Raw genomic sequence first — 18,827 nt, 5'->3', positions numbered from 1 at the left:
TTTGTAGGTAATGGCTTCAAACTAGAAGTAATTGCGGGTGAGGATATACAGGGTGTCCGAAAAGTCTTTCCCTGATTACATAAATTGATAACTAGAAGTAAGATAAAAATATGAAACTGGTGTCTAATTATTTACAAACTATCAAAGTTTTTTTCACACATCAGTAAACTTCCACTTCCACTGTTGCCCAATGACAGTACACGTCGATACGACTTTGCGGTCGAAATGCTATGACGTATTGAGGACGATGATGGTTATCTCAGACGAATTGCTTTTTCCGACGAAGCGACCTTTTTTGTCAGTGGAGTAGTGAATCGCCATGATGTGCGCATTTGGGGTTCACAACCCTCTGGCGAGGTCACGGAGTGCACCAGAGGCAGTCCAAAGGTGAATGTTTAGTGCGCGCTATTGCACGACCGAATTATCGGGCCATTCTTCTTCGCTGAGGCTACCGTCACACCTGCAGTGTATCTGGACATGTTGCAACCGTGTGCTTTTCCTCAGCTGCTTCAGTATCACCCCGATGTCTCGTTTCAGCAAGACGGTGCATCGCCTCATTGGGGTTTGGACGTCCGTGCCTATCTCGATACGACCTTTCCTGGGCGACGGATCGGTCGTGATGGGCCAACAGTTTGGCCTCCACGCTCTCCCGACATAACCCCATTAGACTTACGGAGTTATGTCAAGGACGAGGTCTACCGAACACGTGTACCAGATCTCGAAACCCTGCAGCAGCGGATAACCACAGTCGTCGAATCTATCCCTCTAGTGATGGTGGCTAATGTGTGGACGGAAATTGAATATCGCCTAGATGTGCTACGTGCTACCGACGGTGCTCGTGTGGAAGTTTATTGATGTGTGAAAAAAACTTTGATAGTTTGTAAACAATTAGACACCAATTTCATATTTGTATCTTACTTCAGGGAAAGACTTTACGGACACCCTGTAGTTAGTCACGGTGACTAGGAAAGAAGTTTTCGGTTTGGAAACCGTCGGACATTGGGAAAGATAGTGTTCAATGGTGGTAAGGCAATGGGAATTAGGAATGTTAGTGTACAAGGAGGTGGCATCAATAGTGACGAGCAGGACACCGTGTGGTAAAGGAACGGGAACTGTGCAGAGTCGGTGGAGGAAATGGTTGGCATCTTTTATATAGGAGTGTAGGTTCCGGGTAAAGGTGGAAGGTGTCGGTCTACGAGACCAGGGGTTCTCTCGGTGGGGGCACTGTAACCGGCCACAGCGGGGCATCGTGTGTGGTCGGGTTTACGGACCTCAGGAAGCACACAAAAGGTAGGAGTGCGAGGCGTGGTGGAGGTGAGTAGAGAGATGGACTCCGGGGAGAGGTTCTCGGGTGGGCCTAAGGATTTGAGGAATGGCTGGAGCTCCTGATGGATATCTGGAATGGAGTCACTGTGGCAACGTTTGTAGGTGGAAGTGTCTGACAGCTGGTAGAGTCCTTCTGCCAGGGAATCCTTGAGGTTCAAAACAACAGTGGTGGAGCCTTTGTCTGCAGGTAGGATTATAAGGTCAGTATCAGTTTTTAGATGGTGGACTGCGATTCTTTCTGCAGATGTAAGGTTAGTTTGCATGTTGAGGGATTGAGGCCTTTGGAAAAGACTGATATTTCTGTGTGGCTAAGGCTTCTGGAGGAAAGGTTCATGACTGTATAATGGGTCTGTTTAGGTTACGGATTGTGTGTGGCGGTGGGAGGGAGTATTGGAGGTTGGGATAAATGTAGCAGGTCTGCAAGACAGGGTCTGTCAGCTACGAGGGGACACGGGGAACGTCGTCGTACAGGTGGTGGACAGAGGTACTCCGAGGTACGAGTAGGAAGTGAGCAGGACGGAGAGCTTTTTGAGGTGGTAGTGCGCACGTTGCTCGAGTTCCTGCAGGGCAAGAGTTCCAACGGGTGTTAAGGGTTCCAGGAATTTGGGATTGCATAGCAGAATTTTGCGGATGGAGAGAAGGTACTGCAAGGAGGTTGGGGCTCAGTTGATACGGTTTTGCGGGACTACATCGGTGAGGGCTAAGGATTGGCGGAATCCGAAAAGGTGAAGATCATTGTAGAAGGAGGGGTGGCAGCCAAAGACGGGTAATTTGATGGTACGACCAATTGGGAGGATAGGGCTAGGTTCTGGCTAGAGGTAAGGAAACTTTTCTGTATTGACACAGATGGAAGGAACAAGGATCCACAGTGGTGGAAAAAATGCAAAAAATTACGTAAATAACGGAGAATTACACCCGAAAAATTTCACAAAAGGATGAAATGGATGCAAAAGGGGAAAGAAGATGAAATCTAAGGGAATGGATGATAGTGAATAGTGAAAACTTGCTAAAATTGGTGTGAAGTCACTAGGATCAAAGTAAGAACACAAATAATAAAAAAATATATAATACTGTGAGTAGCAGGTCCGAGGATGGATAAGTGTAAAGAAAGGGGATGGCAAATGTGATCAGATGAGATGGGGTATAATGGGTACAAATTGGGATAAAACAGAGAGAGGGGGGGGGGGGGGGGGGGGGGGGGAGTGGGGTGGAGAGGGGTTCGTACGACGAGATACAAGATCGAGTGGCACCGGAAAGGTGCGGGAAATAACATGCAAAACTACGGCAGAGGGATGCTGCGAGAGTGATCAATTTGAAGGTATAGGATTAATGATATCGGCAGGACTAATGTGGGACATAATATGCCACACCAACAATCACCGTGGTCTCGTAGCCGTCTGTCGTGCGTGGCCGAGAGAGCTGATGCAGTGTGACTCGTAAGTAGAGTACGCATTGCAGTTTGTAAGGCAACAAGAGAAACACAGGAAAGAAGAGAAAGAAGGGCAGACATAGAGAATAGTGATGCATTAGAAAATAGTAATAAAGGAAAACACCACTGGGTTGATCCAAGAAAAGCCATCAGGCAAAAATCAAACAATGGAAAATCTAGGATGGAATGTAAGAATATTATGAAAAGGAAAGTTGCTACTCACCATATAGTGGAGATGCCGAGCTGCACCGTTCGCTAAAGCTGTTTAAAGAATCTACTGCCACTGCTCAATCAAATTTGCTTTAAGACCTGATGGCTAGCATTCCTGGCCTTTGTGGCATTACTGAATATGTAATTGCTCTCTATTTTAAAATGTCGTGCCGATATCTTTACGTACGTATAGTGAACGATGCCTACCAGTTGGTCAAAAGTAAAGTACAATCAAATGCAGTCAAGATGTGTCAGTTGCCTGAATTCAGGTTGTTAGAAATTGTGACTGAGTTGCGCAAGTTACACTTTCTCAAGCTTTCGTCTAGCACGTCACAAAATTGCTTTGTAAAAATAATTCTGCAGCAACTCAAATTTAGCTTTAACAATATTATCTTCTTTATTAAGATAAAAAAAGGTTCCATACACCTATTACCTCATCCACTGGACTACAAAATAAAAATGCGTGTTCTGTGGCTGTTGCAGTACAGCAGCTCGTTTGTTACACACAGAACGTACGTACCAAACGTGATCGAGGAAATACAAATTACTTACTGAAGCAATTTACTGATAGAAAGTAACTCAAATAAAAAGAACTAGTCATTTATAACACTTTTAATAATGATCTCCACATTCCCTTCACAAGCCTCACAAAGCATTTCATTGCTCTTAAAAATACTACTTGCATTTCAGAGCATACCTCGGTGTATTCAACTGCACATCTAGAAAAAGGCCCACACTACAAACTGCACAAACCTTCTGAAAGCATCAGTAAACACCCTCACTGTCAGGAAATCAATCACAGTATTAAATAGATCCACTTTTGTTTATCAGCAGTAATTACACCGTCTATTAACAATTCCTACCACCGGTTTGGACAATTACTTTCATCACATACAGCCTTTTCTCACTCACTGTTACCCCACAAGCACACCAAAAAACTCACCGTACAAGGAAATAAACAACTCCTATTTGTGGTCAGATCGTACTTTTCACTCGTTCACGTGCCGCAGGGTATAAAAGTAACATTTTATAACAGATCAGAGGAATGCAACAGCTAACAGTTCACACTAGGACTTCACATAAGGCAGAAATACAGGATTCTCAGATCGCCGTATGCCGCCGACTGACCGTGACGCGATAGAGCGTCGGAAGGTAGCAAAGAATACGGACAGACGAGCTCGAGAGAAGGAGAAAGAAGTTTCAAAAGTTTTATAAAAGACATATTTACCTCGAAAGCTGCGATACAATCAAACTTTATTTTTAAAAAATATAAAAGCTTAGTATCGAGATGTTCACTTCACTGTCTAATGTAAACGTGCAGTACGTAAAACAACAGCATCTACTACAGTTTTCTACTAACGATTTCCATTTTTATTCACTGTACGTATCACTAAATATATCACATTTTGTATGTGATTAACATCACAGTTGTAATGTCTTATCTATTTGAGTATTCAGTTCAATAATGCTTCAGGATTTCTATATATCGACACACTTTAAAGCCTTTCTGAAAGAACCTAGGAGAATGTAAATCCTTTCTGTGCCCCACGACACAGGGATGCTTCTCGGTTCACAACTTTTAGCAATACGCCACAGAAGTGACGTAGCACTACTATCAGAGCTAGTGGACACCGTGCACTGTCATCTGAAGTTTTCCACCCTAGTCGTGGAGGCTGCAGAAATCCAGCACCGAAGAGCTGGCCGATCGGCCGCTCGTCACAGTCACGGCAAGTGACAAAGTTGCAGGGGGCAGTTGTCACAGATGAGGAGAAAAGTTTTAGCGGTAGCAGAATTACGAGGAAGGTGTCAAAGTGCACGGCAGTAGCGGACACTCGAGTTACGTCAGAGAGCGACGAAGCAGTGCAGCGAGTGCAGTCGCCGCAGACACATTTAACGACACGGCAGCAGGTCGACAGACCGTCACGTGACAACAGTATTGGCCCCACCGTCAGATCCTGCCGCGCAATCGAGTTCCGTCATTACGCGCGACTGTGACACGTGTTCGCAATTTTTGAAGATAGTACACTGGCTCCGAAGAAAATCCCTCGTAAGGTCTGTACGTCAGAAAAATTGTGTGCGCTCGAAGAATACTCTGTCAGCTTCAATCTCACCTCTAGAAATTTCACAATGTGCAACAACTGAATACTGACAACCTGCAACAGCACATTTCTAAACGACAGTTTGTTAACGACAGTGAGTACACGTCAAACTTCGTTCGAGACCGTCGGACGGCCGACGGAGCCACCCTGCTCAGCTTCACCGCTATCCGTTACGCAGTGCCAAAGTTACCGCACTGTACGGTGTGCGGTGTCGTGCCGAGGGGAAACGGACCTTCACTTTGACGACAAATGCCGTAACATTAAGGTACGTTTACACTGGGATACATGTATCGCGACATGTATGAGCGACATGTCAATTTGACATGTCCCGATACATCACCTCATACAAAAATTCACGGAACTTGTATGCAGACCCTCGAGCTCATACATGTCGCGTATACATTTTGTATATCGCTTTTTGGCCATATACGCGACATGTATGAGCGATATTTCAAGAACTCGCGCATGCGCAGTACTATCATTTCCTGTCGCCTTGTCGACTGCTGCTTATTTCGACGATTAGCGTATGCGTAGTACCAGGCTCTTTGGCAGCTGTTTGAGTTTTGAAGGTGCTGACTGTCGTTTCGACGTTAATGTATCTGCATAGAATATCAAAAAGTGCCATATGCAACATTATTCTTCGTGTTTGCGAGGCCATTGTGCAAGTTTTATCCCAATAAGTGAAGGTAAAAGTTTTATATATATCAGAGTATGTAATACATTATATAATTTTTTCATGCATCTGGCACATATATCAATGTTTTGCTGTTATTCCGGCGGCCTCGCGTGATAATGTTGACAATGGATTCCGACAATCGTGTGTGAGACGTTGGCATTAGCTATCGCGCGACAATGCAAATGTTTTGTCATGAAATCTTCGTTTTACGAGGAATCCCCAGTGGCTAAAAAACGGATTGTTACTGCCAACTGATCCTCTGGTGGAATCGCTTCCCGAAAGTTTGTGTTGGTTTTGGACACAAGAGGAGCCAAAAGTGATAACAAACCGCGGAAATCCTCCATACTCATCCTAACATAATTTCTAAAATATGCGCCATCCTCTAGCGTTAATTCGCGAGAAACTCTCTCTGCCACCATCTACGCTTCCTCCGCCTTTTCTTCTTATCATCTTCCAAAAGAGCAAGTGTACCAGCACATAAAAATGTGAAAACTTCCAAATCGTCGTCGGAAGCTATCGCACAGTGATACATACCTTCTTCTTCAGTAGCTCTACAGCCCTTGGTGAGCCTTGGCTTCTTCAACAATCTTCCTCCACACTTCTCGGTTATTTGCTGCTCTTTTCCACCCCCGGACTCCCATATTGCTGATATCCATTATTACCTCATCGATCCATCTTCTTCTAGGTCTCCCTTTTCGCCTAACTGAATGGATCATACCTTTCATCATTTTCTTTGGAATTCTCAGTGATACATATCAACCAGTGTAAACGCACACTCATACATGTATGAGGTTGATACTTGTCATCTCATACAAGTCGCGATACATGTCGCAAAGTTGCATATACATGTATCTCGTACATGTGCCGATACAAATCGCAGTGTAAACGCACCTTTACGTCGACACCTCGGAGACATTTCCGACTTCGAGTCCCCGCAAGTCTCCACGTCCTCACGTTCGGCATACCCAGTTCGACACGACAGAGCCTCGTCGTACACTGTCCGACAGACTACTGCAGAAGTACGACTGTCAGTCTGGGGACCGCGTAACTTTGTGAATGCTTACGTCGTTTGGCCACTCGCATCGACAGACCTTTCAATTTTTGACTCCCTTTTGTCGAATACCGGAAAGGGTGTCACCTACTGTACTAAACAGAACACAGTAGCTCGGCCGGAGATGGAGATATAAGAGGAAATCACCAACATTCCGGGAGACGTATTGGGCCGTCATATACCAAACCTACAGCAACGAGATACCGAATGCGTGGCGAAACGTGCAAATCTGAAGGATGTAATCTATAAAAACTGATGTGTGCCAATCCTGGCCAACGTATTTTGAATGCCTAATTTTTCCAACAGAAATTAATCTCTCTATATCAGCAGCTATTAAAACAACCGACAAAACAATAGCAGGCGATGAGCGAGAAAAAGAATGACCGTTTAAAAACGTTGCTAAAATGTCTAACACAAACACCAGTCTGTTGCATAAAATAGGATATAATTTCATTACGAAAAGCATTTATAAAATGTGAATGCTTATCATTTTCCATTGCTGAAGGAAAACACGAGGAAGTACAGACACCTGTATAAGAAGCATTCAGTTCTCTCTGCAAACAGAACAAGAATAAGTAACACAACACCGAGAAGTGGAAAGAACTACAGATACTGTATCTAATTTAATTTTAAACTGCTAAAAATTATTTCTTCAAATTTTGTTTTATTTTTACCTGTTTCTTAGAGTTTTCCAAGTTAAAAATATTCCTCTTCATCGTTTCTACCTCATCCTCCAATTCTTGTGTCCTCCCTTTGTGTTCAGCTATTAAAAAAAAAAAGAAAAAAGAAAAAAAATTAAAAATGTACAATGATTATAAAGACTGCATAGGTTTCACTGTGGTGTGATTAGGATGTAGGTAAAGGTCACAAACTGTGTCACAGCTTTGATTTTCCAGGTGGAACAAAAGAAGTGACAGCAACGGCAGCTCAATTTGTCTGTGCACACCAGTGCTGCTGGCAGTGCTCCAGACTGGTCTACAAAAAAAGGACAATTATTTATATAAAAAAGTTTAACTTCTTTATTTTTAACATTGCTCCCTCTTCAATTCGTACCAGCAGCCACCATTCTGAACATCAATTCTGATGACATCAATGCTAATCTCTCTTTCTCTAATCTAAATAAATAATTTTAACTTCATATCAAACTTCATAATTATAAATCAAATTTTGTACTTGTCGAGTTTACCGTATTTTTATCCACGTGACCTCCCACGTAATTGTTTAATCTCTCATACTTTCGTCACGTTTCACTCCTTCGAATTTTTCGTCTGCTTTCATCGACGTGTAAAAAGTTACTCTGCTGGGAAAGCATATGTAACTCAGACCATTTATTTTTATAACATTCCACTGGGATCATATTAGGAAACACGAAAATGGAACCTTAAATTTCAATTATGTTCAGAGAATTAATGTAAAACACTTGTAAATAATAGCAATCTATCTTTTTCATAATATTGTCATTATTCAGTCCCGGATTTTCCACAGTAAATAACAAAACGTATAGGTGGCAACATTAGGTACAGCCAGCAACAAAACATACAGTTTTTAGCACTTTATCGGCTACAGAGAATATTTACACCTGCAAATAAGTACACTGTTTCAAGTATTTATTAAAATCCAATCTGAGTGAAGTGATGCTAATTACAAATGCAAAATACAAGGTGAGTTAGAATAAATAGTCATCAGCATTTGGCTGCAATGAAGCAGATGCCACCTCCTCGGCATCAGACGTACACTGCGAAAGCACTTGTTGCGAAATGGTAGTCCTCACGGGGAGACACATTAAGGTTACTTTGTCAAGTGGCAGATGGCATCTACATCTCAGGCTTCCTCCTATTTTTGTCATCACTCTTGTGACTAGTTTGATGCAGTCTGTCACAACCTCATCTCATCACCTCACAGTCACACTTATACCCAATATCCTCCCCATTATTTTCACTTATTTCAATTTCTTCCCTTCCATAGAATCTTTTCCCCTCTACGGCCTTTCCGGTACGGTCTCAGCGCGTGTCCTAGCATCCTTTACATTCTCTTGCTTAGTGTTTTCTGCATATTCCTCCACTTTCCGATTCTTCCTTCATTTTGGGCATTCTTATTGGGGATCACAGACTCTACGTCTCAAAAGTTGCTCTCAGATAGGACAGACAGACGGATCGACGGGGTTAAAGGGAAGAAACTACGGGGTCGTCGGCCCCTCGACCCTACGCTTTTCGAGCCGGGAAAGGCCCCCCGACGGGAAGGTCACAGAACACGATTCCCGACAGACTCGACCGTATCTGAGAATCGAGAAAGTAGAGAGACGGAAACCGGTAGAAGTGAGAGAGGGTTAAAAGGGTGAAAGTGCGACAGTTGCCCCACCCAGAAAGCAGCCGGAGACCTCCGGGACAGTCTACACGACCGGGCACACGTCCTCCGCATCTGACCGGCGCTTTACCACGAGAGAACTAGTTACGACGACGAGGTAAAATCTCGGGAAAGGGAACAATAGTGACGAGTCTGTCACCCGACGACACGTGTAAAATGATAAGACGAATTAAAATGTGGGAAGGGCAGGAGCCAGAGCGGACCGCCGGCGAGGGCAGCCGCAGGCCCCTCGGGTCGGAGCGGGCGACGGGGCACTTCTCCGATCTCGTGAGCGGCCGACGAGGCCGGTGTGCCCTACGTCACAGAGAGGAGTAAAAACCAGTTTCGCAAGTAAAACGAATCGGGTGCTTCGGTGTCGTTCACTAGCACCGGAGACGGCGTGTCCGTAACTTTGAGGTTTCACTGTAAGCTGGTCAAGTTAGGGCATTCCGTTAGGATGTGAGCCACCGCGACACGGGGGACGTGGCCACGAGTCGGCGGAGAGTGGCCGCCAGAGGACAGTAGATTCCCTGTGAGAAGCACGACGGGAAAACTGCCACAATGTTGTGGTCTCATTTACAGTTCAGAATTTATTCGGAAAACCGCATTCCGAGTCTCCGACAACTGTCGGCGAAGAGTCGACCGGAGGTTCAGAAATTCTGGTACCTCCATTTCTTAAGTCGGCATCCCAGTAGCAGACGGGGCTAATACGTGGCTGACAGTTCGAGAAATCGCCACGAATTCTACAGTGAATACACTGCACCCGTTCGGCAGGGAGCACAGTTCACTGCGTCTTACTCGTGTGTAAGCAAAACCTGTACATCTGCCAACTGCAAAGCAGACGGCATATACCACGTCCGAGCCCGAAAATACGTCGAGGACGTCCTGAAATGGACGGTGAAAAACTGTAGGTTCTACAGAGTCTTTCACTCCGAAGGAAAGGTCGACGCAGATTCGAGGACGGGGTACGTACCGTCGGGCCGCACGCTATTTCTCCCCGACAGATTCGACGGTAGCTTACGGCGGAGTTCAGGGCAGAGACTCTGCAAGCGGACTGTGATCGTGACTCCAGACCTCGGCCTCCACCGTGCGAAGTAGATCTCTCTACCGGAAGTGCAGACGATGTAGTTCTGGTGCTCAGGGGAGCAGGGAATGCGTGTCGCAGTCGAGCGGCAGTTGTCGGCATCCGATCTGTAGCGGGAGGACGCCGGCCTCCACAATTGTGCCGTTCGTAGGACCGGTTCGTAAGGCACCAGTCCTAAGTCGAACTGCACAGTGGCGTATCGGATCCACACCCGCAGTGCCGTAGGTGACTGTGAGCCGTACGGCGGGCTCCCAACATAGAGACGCGACTCGATCACAGCTCTGTAGAGAAGCAGACGAGCAGAATAGTCTGCATCGAGCTGGTGTAACTGAGACACGAGGTATCAGGTGCAAACAGTTCGTTCGCTACTGTCAGTGAAGACGGGGCAGCTACATTGACCGGGTATCGAAGACCGACCCCAAAAAACCCCACAACCTGAAACATTTGCTCCTCGAGATAGAGCTCCGGTCGAGAACGGACAGTACAGAGGTGAGTCCTCTGTGCGGCAGCCTGCTGTCGGCATTCGGCAGCACCCACGGTCGAAGAGTGACAGTAGACGCACGAGTCGTCGCGATAAATGGAGACTGAAACTGTAGACCCGTAGCTGCTGTTACACTGTCGACAGCCACTCGATAAAGAACCGTGTGGGACCCCATTCTCTCGTATACGGGGTGTACTGCGGCAAGCACCGATTCGAACCTGTAAAATACACCGAGACGAGAAGTTCCGGATGAAAATTGGGGGTCGGCCCCTTATATCCCGCTCAGAGAAAACGAGGACGTGTTGATGCAGTGTGGTGCCTTAAGCCCTGTGCAAGTTAAAGGAGAGAGTGATAAAATGTCGGTGCCAGGCAAAAGCCGAGCGAATAGCACACTCTGAGAAGACCAAATTGTCAGCAGTAGGACAGAGCTGGCAAAAACAGCCCCGGGTCAGACAAAAGACCCCGAGACTCGAGGTACCGACACGGTCGTCGGGCCACCGTACGTTCGAGAAACTTGCAGAGAACATTACTGGCACTAATTGGGTGATTGCCGTCCGCCTCCAGGGGCCATTTACTCGGTTACACTACTGGGACGATCACGCTTTGTCGCCATCGGGACGGGAGCTCACCTTCCCTACAGATACAGTTGAAAATAAGTCTTTGAGCATTTGGCTGCAGATGTGAATGTGGTCTGGCCCTGGAACCGTGTCAGGACAAAAGGCCAGAGCACCCAGGAATTTATCTCACATAGTGAAGCATTATGAGGTCCCACGTGACCTGTAGTAGCTGGTAAAGGAAGCTGCTCTACCTACTGTCTGAGGGCACAAAATACAGGCTGACAATTCCCAGACACATATGCTCCAGCATAATAGAAAGCAGAATGTTCAGCAACAGCTTCTGGATCAGAGTACACATCACCGTCTGTCTATGTCATCTTCAGGTGTTCTGTTAAGCTGTACACTGTACGGCCCTGTGCAGCAGATATAATTTACCTAACTGTAAAATGGACGTGTGAAAATAAATGTGTGTGTGAGCAGAAGTTTTACTGTGTCCTCAATTTCAATAGTGTGTAGCAACACTGTGGTGCCGAAACCCGTGAATACGTGAAAAGGTAGAGTGCTACTACACATTAAAGAGGACTCGATGCCGGCGGTGAAGGTTTCGAGTGACTTCGATCTCAAAATCCGGTCACATCACGCCACGTTCAGCATTCAGGTAAGTTACGGCATTGCTCTGAAACTGTAACAAAGGACACTACGGGTCGATTACTTGTACACGGTGTTACCCGGTGCATGTCTGTCGGCGGTTGAGCAATCGAGGGCAGTTGGCGTATTATTTGCAAAACACAAAGAGGGCTGCTAAAGTATTGGAGACTGTAGCGCCATCTGTTAGTAACAGCGACCGATTCTAAGGTTTGCCGAAAGTTGAAAACTGCACGGCCGCGCCGTCTATCGAGAACTGCAAACGTCACTAGGTGGCTGCTACCGACTCACACCCCCGGTCAGCGCCGTCCCTCGGCGACAGCATCCGACTGACGGTGGTGTCTCGACCCCGAACGCACTCTCGGACAGAAAGCAATACCACCGACTCGCTACGACAGGAGCGGTAGCTACAAACTCGGGGAGGCTGCGGCGGAAGTGGACGACTCTGCGATCGAACGCGATGCGTTTCGTCAGCCAAATAAATGCCCTTGATGATTCTACAGCAGCAGAAGAAGTCTCACACTTCCAGGATCGCCTACAGCATACACTGGAAGAGTTGGCCCGACTCGACGATACATTACAGGACTTGCCGGATGACTCTGATACGAAGCTGGCACAGAAGCTTCTGACGAATATACTGATAAATGCAAACGCGTCCTCGAAAGGCGAAAGGTCTTCTACGAGGAGTGCGCTCAGGGGACAGAAATGCAACATCGGCAGCTCGACAACACGCCTGTTCAAATGGTTCAAACGGCTCTGAGCACTATGGGACTTAACTTCTGAGGTCATCAGTCCCCTAGAACTTAGAACTACTTAAACCTAACTAACCTAAGGACATCACACACATCCACACCCGAGGCAGGATTCGAACCTGCGACTGTAGCGGTCGCGCGGTTCCAGACAGTAGCTCCCAAAACCGCTCGGCCACCCCAGCCGGCAACACGCCTGTACGGAAATAAAATTGCCTACTGTCAAACTGCACCTATTCTCAAGGGACACAGAAGTTTGGCCTCAATTTTTGGAGCAGTTCACAGCTTCCACAGATGAGAATCCAATGCTGTCAGGTACGAACAAGCACGTATTCCTCCGCAGTTATCTCGATGGGGAACCTAAGGACTCTGTTCACGGCATTGCTGTTACAGCAGACTGAGCAAATATTGAAATCCAAATATGGTGATAAGAACAAAATTATCCACAGTGAGCTGGATTTCTCGGAGGATCTTAACACTTCGACCTCAGGCAGTCCAGAGGCTCTCAATTTCACCTACATCGAGTGCCCTAAGCACATCCGAGCACTCCCAGCACTAGGAGAAAACGTGGACTCTTACGGGAGGGTGCTCGTACCTAAACTTGAAATAAAATTGAAACTATGACTTCTAACTTCACATGCCTCCAGACTGCTCGTGTGAGTATCACGGGACCAACTGGTAAGAGCAAACAGACACGAGCCATCCCGGACACAGGGAGTCAATCGAGTTTCAGTCACCGTTCCTCGATCGAATCTCTCCGACTAAGTGTCATCGGAAGCACTACTCTGGAGATAACAACTTTCGAATCCACTTACAGTTCGTCCCTCTCGAGGAGGAAGGTAAAGTTTAACACGATGGGGTGTTCCACTAATTCCTGTGTATCAGTGACAGCCTTTGAAAGCACAAATAATTTTTCACAGCAACCAACAGCGCCACAAGATGTAGGAGATACGGCATCGACGGGTGGCACACGGCTCACAAATCCTGAAGGAGACACTGAAGATCTACCAACTGGGATCCTGATTGCAGCCGATTATTACCGGAGAAGTGTGACTTTGGAACAATCGATCGAGGTATCACTATCGCTGGTTCTTCTCCCGACAATCTTCGGATATGTTCTCGGTGTAAACGGATCTAGTACCACCGTCGGCAGAGCAACCGTCAACTTTATTCGGGGCAGTTGCAGTGATACGTCTGACGAGTCAGAGGAGCCGGAGACAATCGGGATAACGGAACACCGAGAGCGAGCATCGACACCCACGGACCACCCTACTTATCGAGAATTCCGAGAGTCGTACCGTGTGGAATATGGCCGCCGAGTCGTACCCCCGTCTCCAAAGAAGGATACGCTTTTCTCCTGCGCGCCTTCGCTCCTTACAAAACGAGCTGCGAGGGAACGTACAGCTGACAGTCACTTACCACGAGACCGTGTCGAAGTATATTAAGAAGGATTGCGTAGAAGTAGCACCTGAGGACTGCACTGCTGGAAGCACATTCTACCTGCCACACCACACCGTGAAGAAAAACAGCAGTGGAAGTGTGAAGTACAGAACAGTCTTCGATGCATCGTCACGTGAGCCCGAGTCTCTATTGCCGAATGATGCTCTCGAAAAGGGACCAAATTTACTTCCGGATATGGTTCAAATGGCTCTGAGCACTATGGGACTTAACATCTGTGGTCATCAGTCCCCTAGAACTTAGAACTACTTAAACCTAACTAACCTAAGGACATCACATACATCCATGCCCGAGGCAGGATTCGTACCTGTGACCGTAGCGGTCACGCGGTTCCAAACTGACGCGCTTAGAACCGCACGGCCACACCGCCCGGCTACTTCCGGATATCCTGGCAGCCTTATTACGGTTCCGCACACTCCGGGTGGGATTAGTGTGTGATGTGGACAGAGCTTTCCTGCAGTTAATGTCGAATGAAGGGAACAGAGAGGTCACGAAGTTCCTCCGGTATCGTGTCGAACGAGCTAAAAATGGTGCCTACGTGACCACAAATGACGCGATTACATATCGCTTCAGACCTTTGCCATTCAGACTTGCACTGAGACCATTCCATTTGTCAGCTGCGTAAGGGAGCTAGCAGCACTAAATAGTGAAAAATATCCACAAGCTTCAGGACTCGTAAACAACTCAGTATTCACAGACGATTTCGTAGCGAGTGTTAGAGACGGTGACACCGCTGCAACTATTTACCGTAAAGTGATAGAACTCTTCTGGCAAATAAGCCTTCCGTTGTCCAAGTGGGCGACTAATGCAAATGATCTGAAGACAGTACAGGATTTCAAAGGACACGAAACAAAGTCCACAAACCAAGTTTTAGGAATTAATTGGAACTCGACTACAAGAAGATAGCTGAAGATCTAATGGACAAACTGGTCACCGAGAGAAATGTTCTTCGAGCAGCTGCTCAGTTTTATGACCCCCTCGGCGTGTTCACTCCTGTCGGGATCGTGTCAAAGCTAATGTTCCGAGACACACGGCTGAGGGGTCTCGCACGGGAGGAAGATTTTCCCACAGGTCTCGCATGTTGTCAGCACTCGTGGGTTTCGAAGCCTCGTCACTCGTCATCACTGCATATTCCTAGACGGAGAGGGATGCCAGTCACAAGTGGCTCTGCAGATACGCGTGTATTCTGTGATGCCTCTGAAAGTGCCAACGGTGCCGTTTTGTATATAAGGACAGCTACCAAAACTGCATACACTGCGTGCTTTGTCTGTAGCGAGAACACACTGGCTCCTATCGAGAAGGTAACTCTACTCGGGCTGGAGTTGCTTGCTGCATAGGTCGGATCACAACTCCTTCATTACTTTTGCCAGGAGACAGGGTTTGATACTGGCAGAGCTACCTCGTGGGGCGAATCCACAGTCACTTTCGAATGGGTACGGAGTGATCCAAACAAATGGAAAACTTTTATTTGTAATTGAGTGACAGAGATACTGACATACACCACATCCAGCCAATGGAAGCACTGTCCGGGAAGCCACAATCCTGCAGATCGTCTCACTCGGGGACTAGAAGCAAATCCAATAGTCACTCTCGATATCTGGCGATGTGGTCCACCGTGGCTTTCAGAAGACGAGCAGTTCTGGCCACTGGACGTCCTAGCCCCGCCTCCGTCAATGCCAGAAGCCGAAACGAGAGCAAATGTCGCTCTGATCACCATCACTGAACCACTACTGGACATACCGAGGTCCAGTTCATACTGGCGAGTACTGCATATAACTGCCTCCGTATTTCGATTTATCAGCACAACAAGAAATAAAAATAGAATCTCTGGCACTTTGAGCACTTTGGAATGACAAAATGGCCGCACCTACTGGATTAGAACAGGAACTATTCACTGCCAAACTGTCGGCACTTTTTAAGGGAGAACAATTGCCCGAGGAATCGAAGATCGCTCGATACAATCCGTTTATATCTGACGGCGTCCTTCGACTCGGCCGTACTGTCGCACTCAGAGAAGCGTCCAATTATATAGGATGCACGTCACCATTTCACTGAGCATCTCGTCAGACACACACACGTAAGACTGCACCGTCTCGGTGCGCAGATCGCGTTAGGGGAACTGCGAGAAGAATTTTGGATTCTAAGGCTGACGAGCTGTTCGGAAAATTCTTCTCTCGCCTACTGTGCATGATAATACACAGTCGTCGGTACGAAGAGACGGAGGCTTCCCTACCACCGGACAGAGTTCGGCCTCCGAGACCGTTTGCAGTAACGGGCATCGGTTTTTCTGGAGCTTTGTATGTCATATCTGGACATCAAACAAAGAAGTCCTTACACGGTCCTATTCACGTGTGCAACAACACGGGCCATTCGTACTGAAATTGCCACCGATACGTCCGACGGCAGATTTTTGACGGCCGTGCAATGCTTTGCAGGATGTAGGAGCCTACGAGTCACCGTATACCCAAACAGTGCTACAACATTCCACGTAGCCAACTCAGAACTGTCAGAGCTTTTCAAAACTGTGCGGCATACTGACAGACAGCTCTACTGCGCCCACCACGGAATCACTCTGAAATTCGTACCGCCACGTGCAGCTCGGTGGGGACGCCAGCGGTAACGCACGGTAAGCTCTGTCAAGAACTGCCCGAAGAAAGTTCTCGGTCGCTCCCAGGTGAACGGTGAGAGTCTGAACATCACCTCGACCGGTACAGAAGCCACAATAAACTCACGACCTGTCACTCGAGGAGAGAGTGATACTGCAATGACACCAGCCCACTTTTTAAATGGTGGGAAATTAGTAACAATTCCACGTGGGCCAGAGCCGGCAACTAGAAGGGACCTCGCTGGAGGAGTTCTGACTCAGACAAAAGGTCAACGAGGACATTTAGCATAGGTGGAAGACCGAATAGCTCCTGCTGCTAAGACAATACTGTGAGGTGAAGGGATACCCTTTGCAAAGGAAACCTAGGATTCGAGAGCTCGTTCTGCTCCTAGAAGACGGCAAACCACAGCACTTGTGGAAGAGGTTTGTGGTCGAAGAAGTGCAGCACGGCAGAGACAGTAAAATACAGTGCACGGGGACGTCTTCACTCAGCCTCCGAAGCTGTGTCGGGTGGCACACGTCTGCCGTACAGAGAGTCCCGAATGTGCGTGCAAACACCGCACGATTTTCTTTCGTAGTCAGTGCCGTTCTTAAAATAGCCGCCACAACCTCGGAAGGTAGGGGTCGACACTGCTCGGAAATGAGTTTTTTGGAGAGTGACGCAAAAAACAGGCGAAGCCCACAAAATATGTCGTAGCTCAGCCGACCGGTGGAAAAAATGCTACAGTCGCACCGGAGGATCGCCGTACCGGTACCCCGCGAGGGCACGTAAGGACCAAAGAGACGGGTCTCGTCTCGACGCAACCTGCTGCCACAGCTGCGAAAATACACTGCCGACACACGTTCTTCCCGAATCGGGCCGCGCGAGGACGTCCACGGCCACAGGGGCCACCACGGACGCTCGGATACGGAGACGGATCTCGCGGAATATGGCGGAACAGGGACCGCCAGAATCTCTCTCTTTTCAGAGGACTCCTTCTCGTCCTTTGACAATTTAGACTTCAGTGAGGGCTTATCTGCTCCAGATTCTGGGACACGGAAGGAACACGAAGTAATACAACCTGCAACCTGTCGCTTCCTCGGCCAGTGGCTGGCACCCGCTCGCAGGTCACAGTCAGGGTCCTGGGAAGGGACCCCTGCCCAGTACGGGGTGCCGGAGGAGGGCACCACTCCTCCAGCTGGGGGTCGGGAACGCTTCCGAAGGGGTGTGGGGGAACGGGTAGGAGAAGGACACCCGGCCACCAGGGGAGTGGCTGCAATCGGGAAGCCGCGAGGGCCAGGTGCGGAAGACACGCAGGGTGGCGGCACAGTCGCTAAAGTTGGCAGTGTCACCGTAGCGGTAGCATACGTCACTGTCGTACGTGGAAGTGTAACCGATCGTATTCCTTCTCGGCCTCTCAATGTGTGAGGCAGTCGGAGGTCTCATATTCCCGGTTTTTTTTTTTTTCGCATCGAAAACTTTGCAGTCCGGTGAACAGGGCAAATGGTATTCCTCACAGTCGACACAGACGGGAGGAGGAGCACGAGGATCATCTGTGTGCAACTGACGACAACAACTCCTACGCACCGGACTACCGTCAGTACGCGAAGACGTGTCCTGTAGTGCACACATTTGTAGCAACACGGCAGAGGAGGAATACGGGGCTCGACATCGTAGCGGTACGTGACCTCGTCTGCTGACTGATAGAGGCCGCCGACAGTTGAAGAGTGTCGTAATGTGTAAGGTTGCGTTCACACTGCCGGCCGGGCCGGGCCGGGCTGACGCGTACTGGCTCGGCTCGTGCCTAGCCAGCTCAGGCCGACGTGTAGTGCATTCACACTGCGCGCCGCGCCGAGCCGGGACGGCGAAATGGGGGAAAATCCACTTCGATTATCATGTTTTAAGAATTCTTAGCGGTATATAAGACTTAGCCACCTCGTTTTATGAACTTATTTTTTCCTTAAAAGCGTTACTTACGTCGTGAAAAAAGAAAAAGTCTACTTTTCGTTTCGCGTGATTTCTTAGTTTCGTAACGCTTCCCAACCGATTTTGAAGAAAGTATGCGGCTAAAAAGTCTGATTTTAGCTTCGTATTGAATCATTTATCTTTCCATATTTCTTAACAGTCATTGTGA

At 47.7% G+C, this 18,827-nt stretch overlaps 1 protein-coding gene across 1 annotated transcript in view; it reads right to left on the bottom strand.

The window, feature by feature from the left end:
• Positions 1-18,827, bottom strand: part of LOC126428407 (rootletin-like) — a 245,668-nt gene that overhangs the window by 161,799 nt on the left and 65,042 nt on the right. Inside the window, exon 6 of the mRNA XM_050090326.1 lies at positions 7,466-7,554. Within this exon, the coding sequence (XP_049946283.1) occupies positions 7,466-7,554 (89 nt within the window). The remainder of the gene's footprint in view (positions 1-7,465; positions 7,555-18,827) is intronic.

This window comes from Schistocerca serialis, chromosome 12, assembly GCF_023864345.2.
Source record: "Schistocerca serialis cubense isolate TAMUIC-IGC-003099 chromosome 12, iqSchSeri2.2, whole genome shotgun sequence".
NCBI lineage: Eukaryota > Metazoa > Arthropoda > Insecta > Orthoptera > Acrididae > Schistocerca > Schistocerca serialis.
The sequence above is the reverse complement of the archived record's forward strand: the minus strand, read 5'-3'. Positions and strand labels throughout refer to the sequence as shown.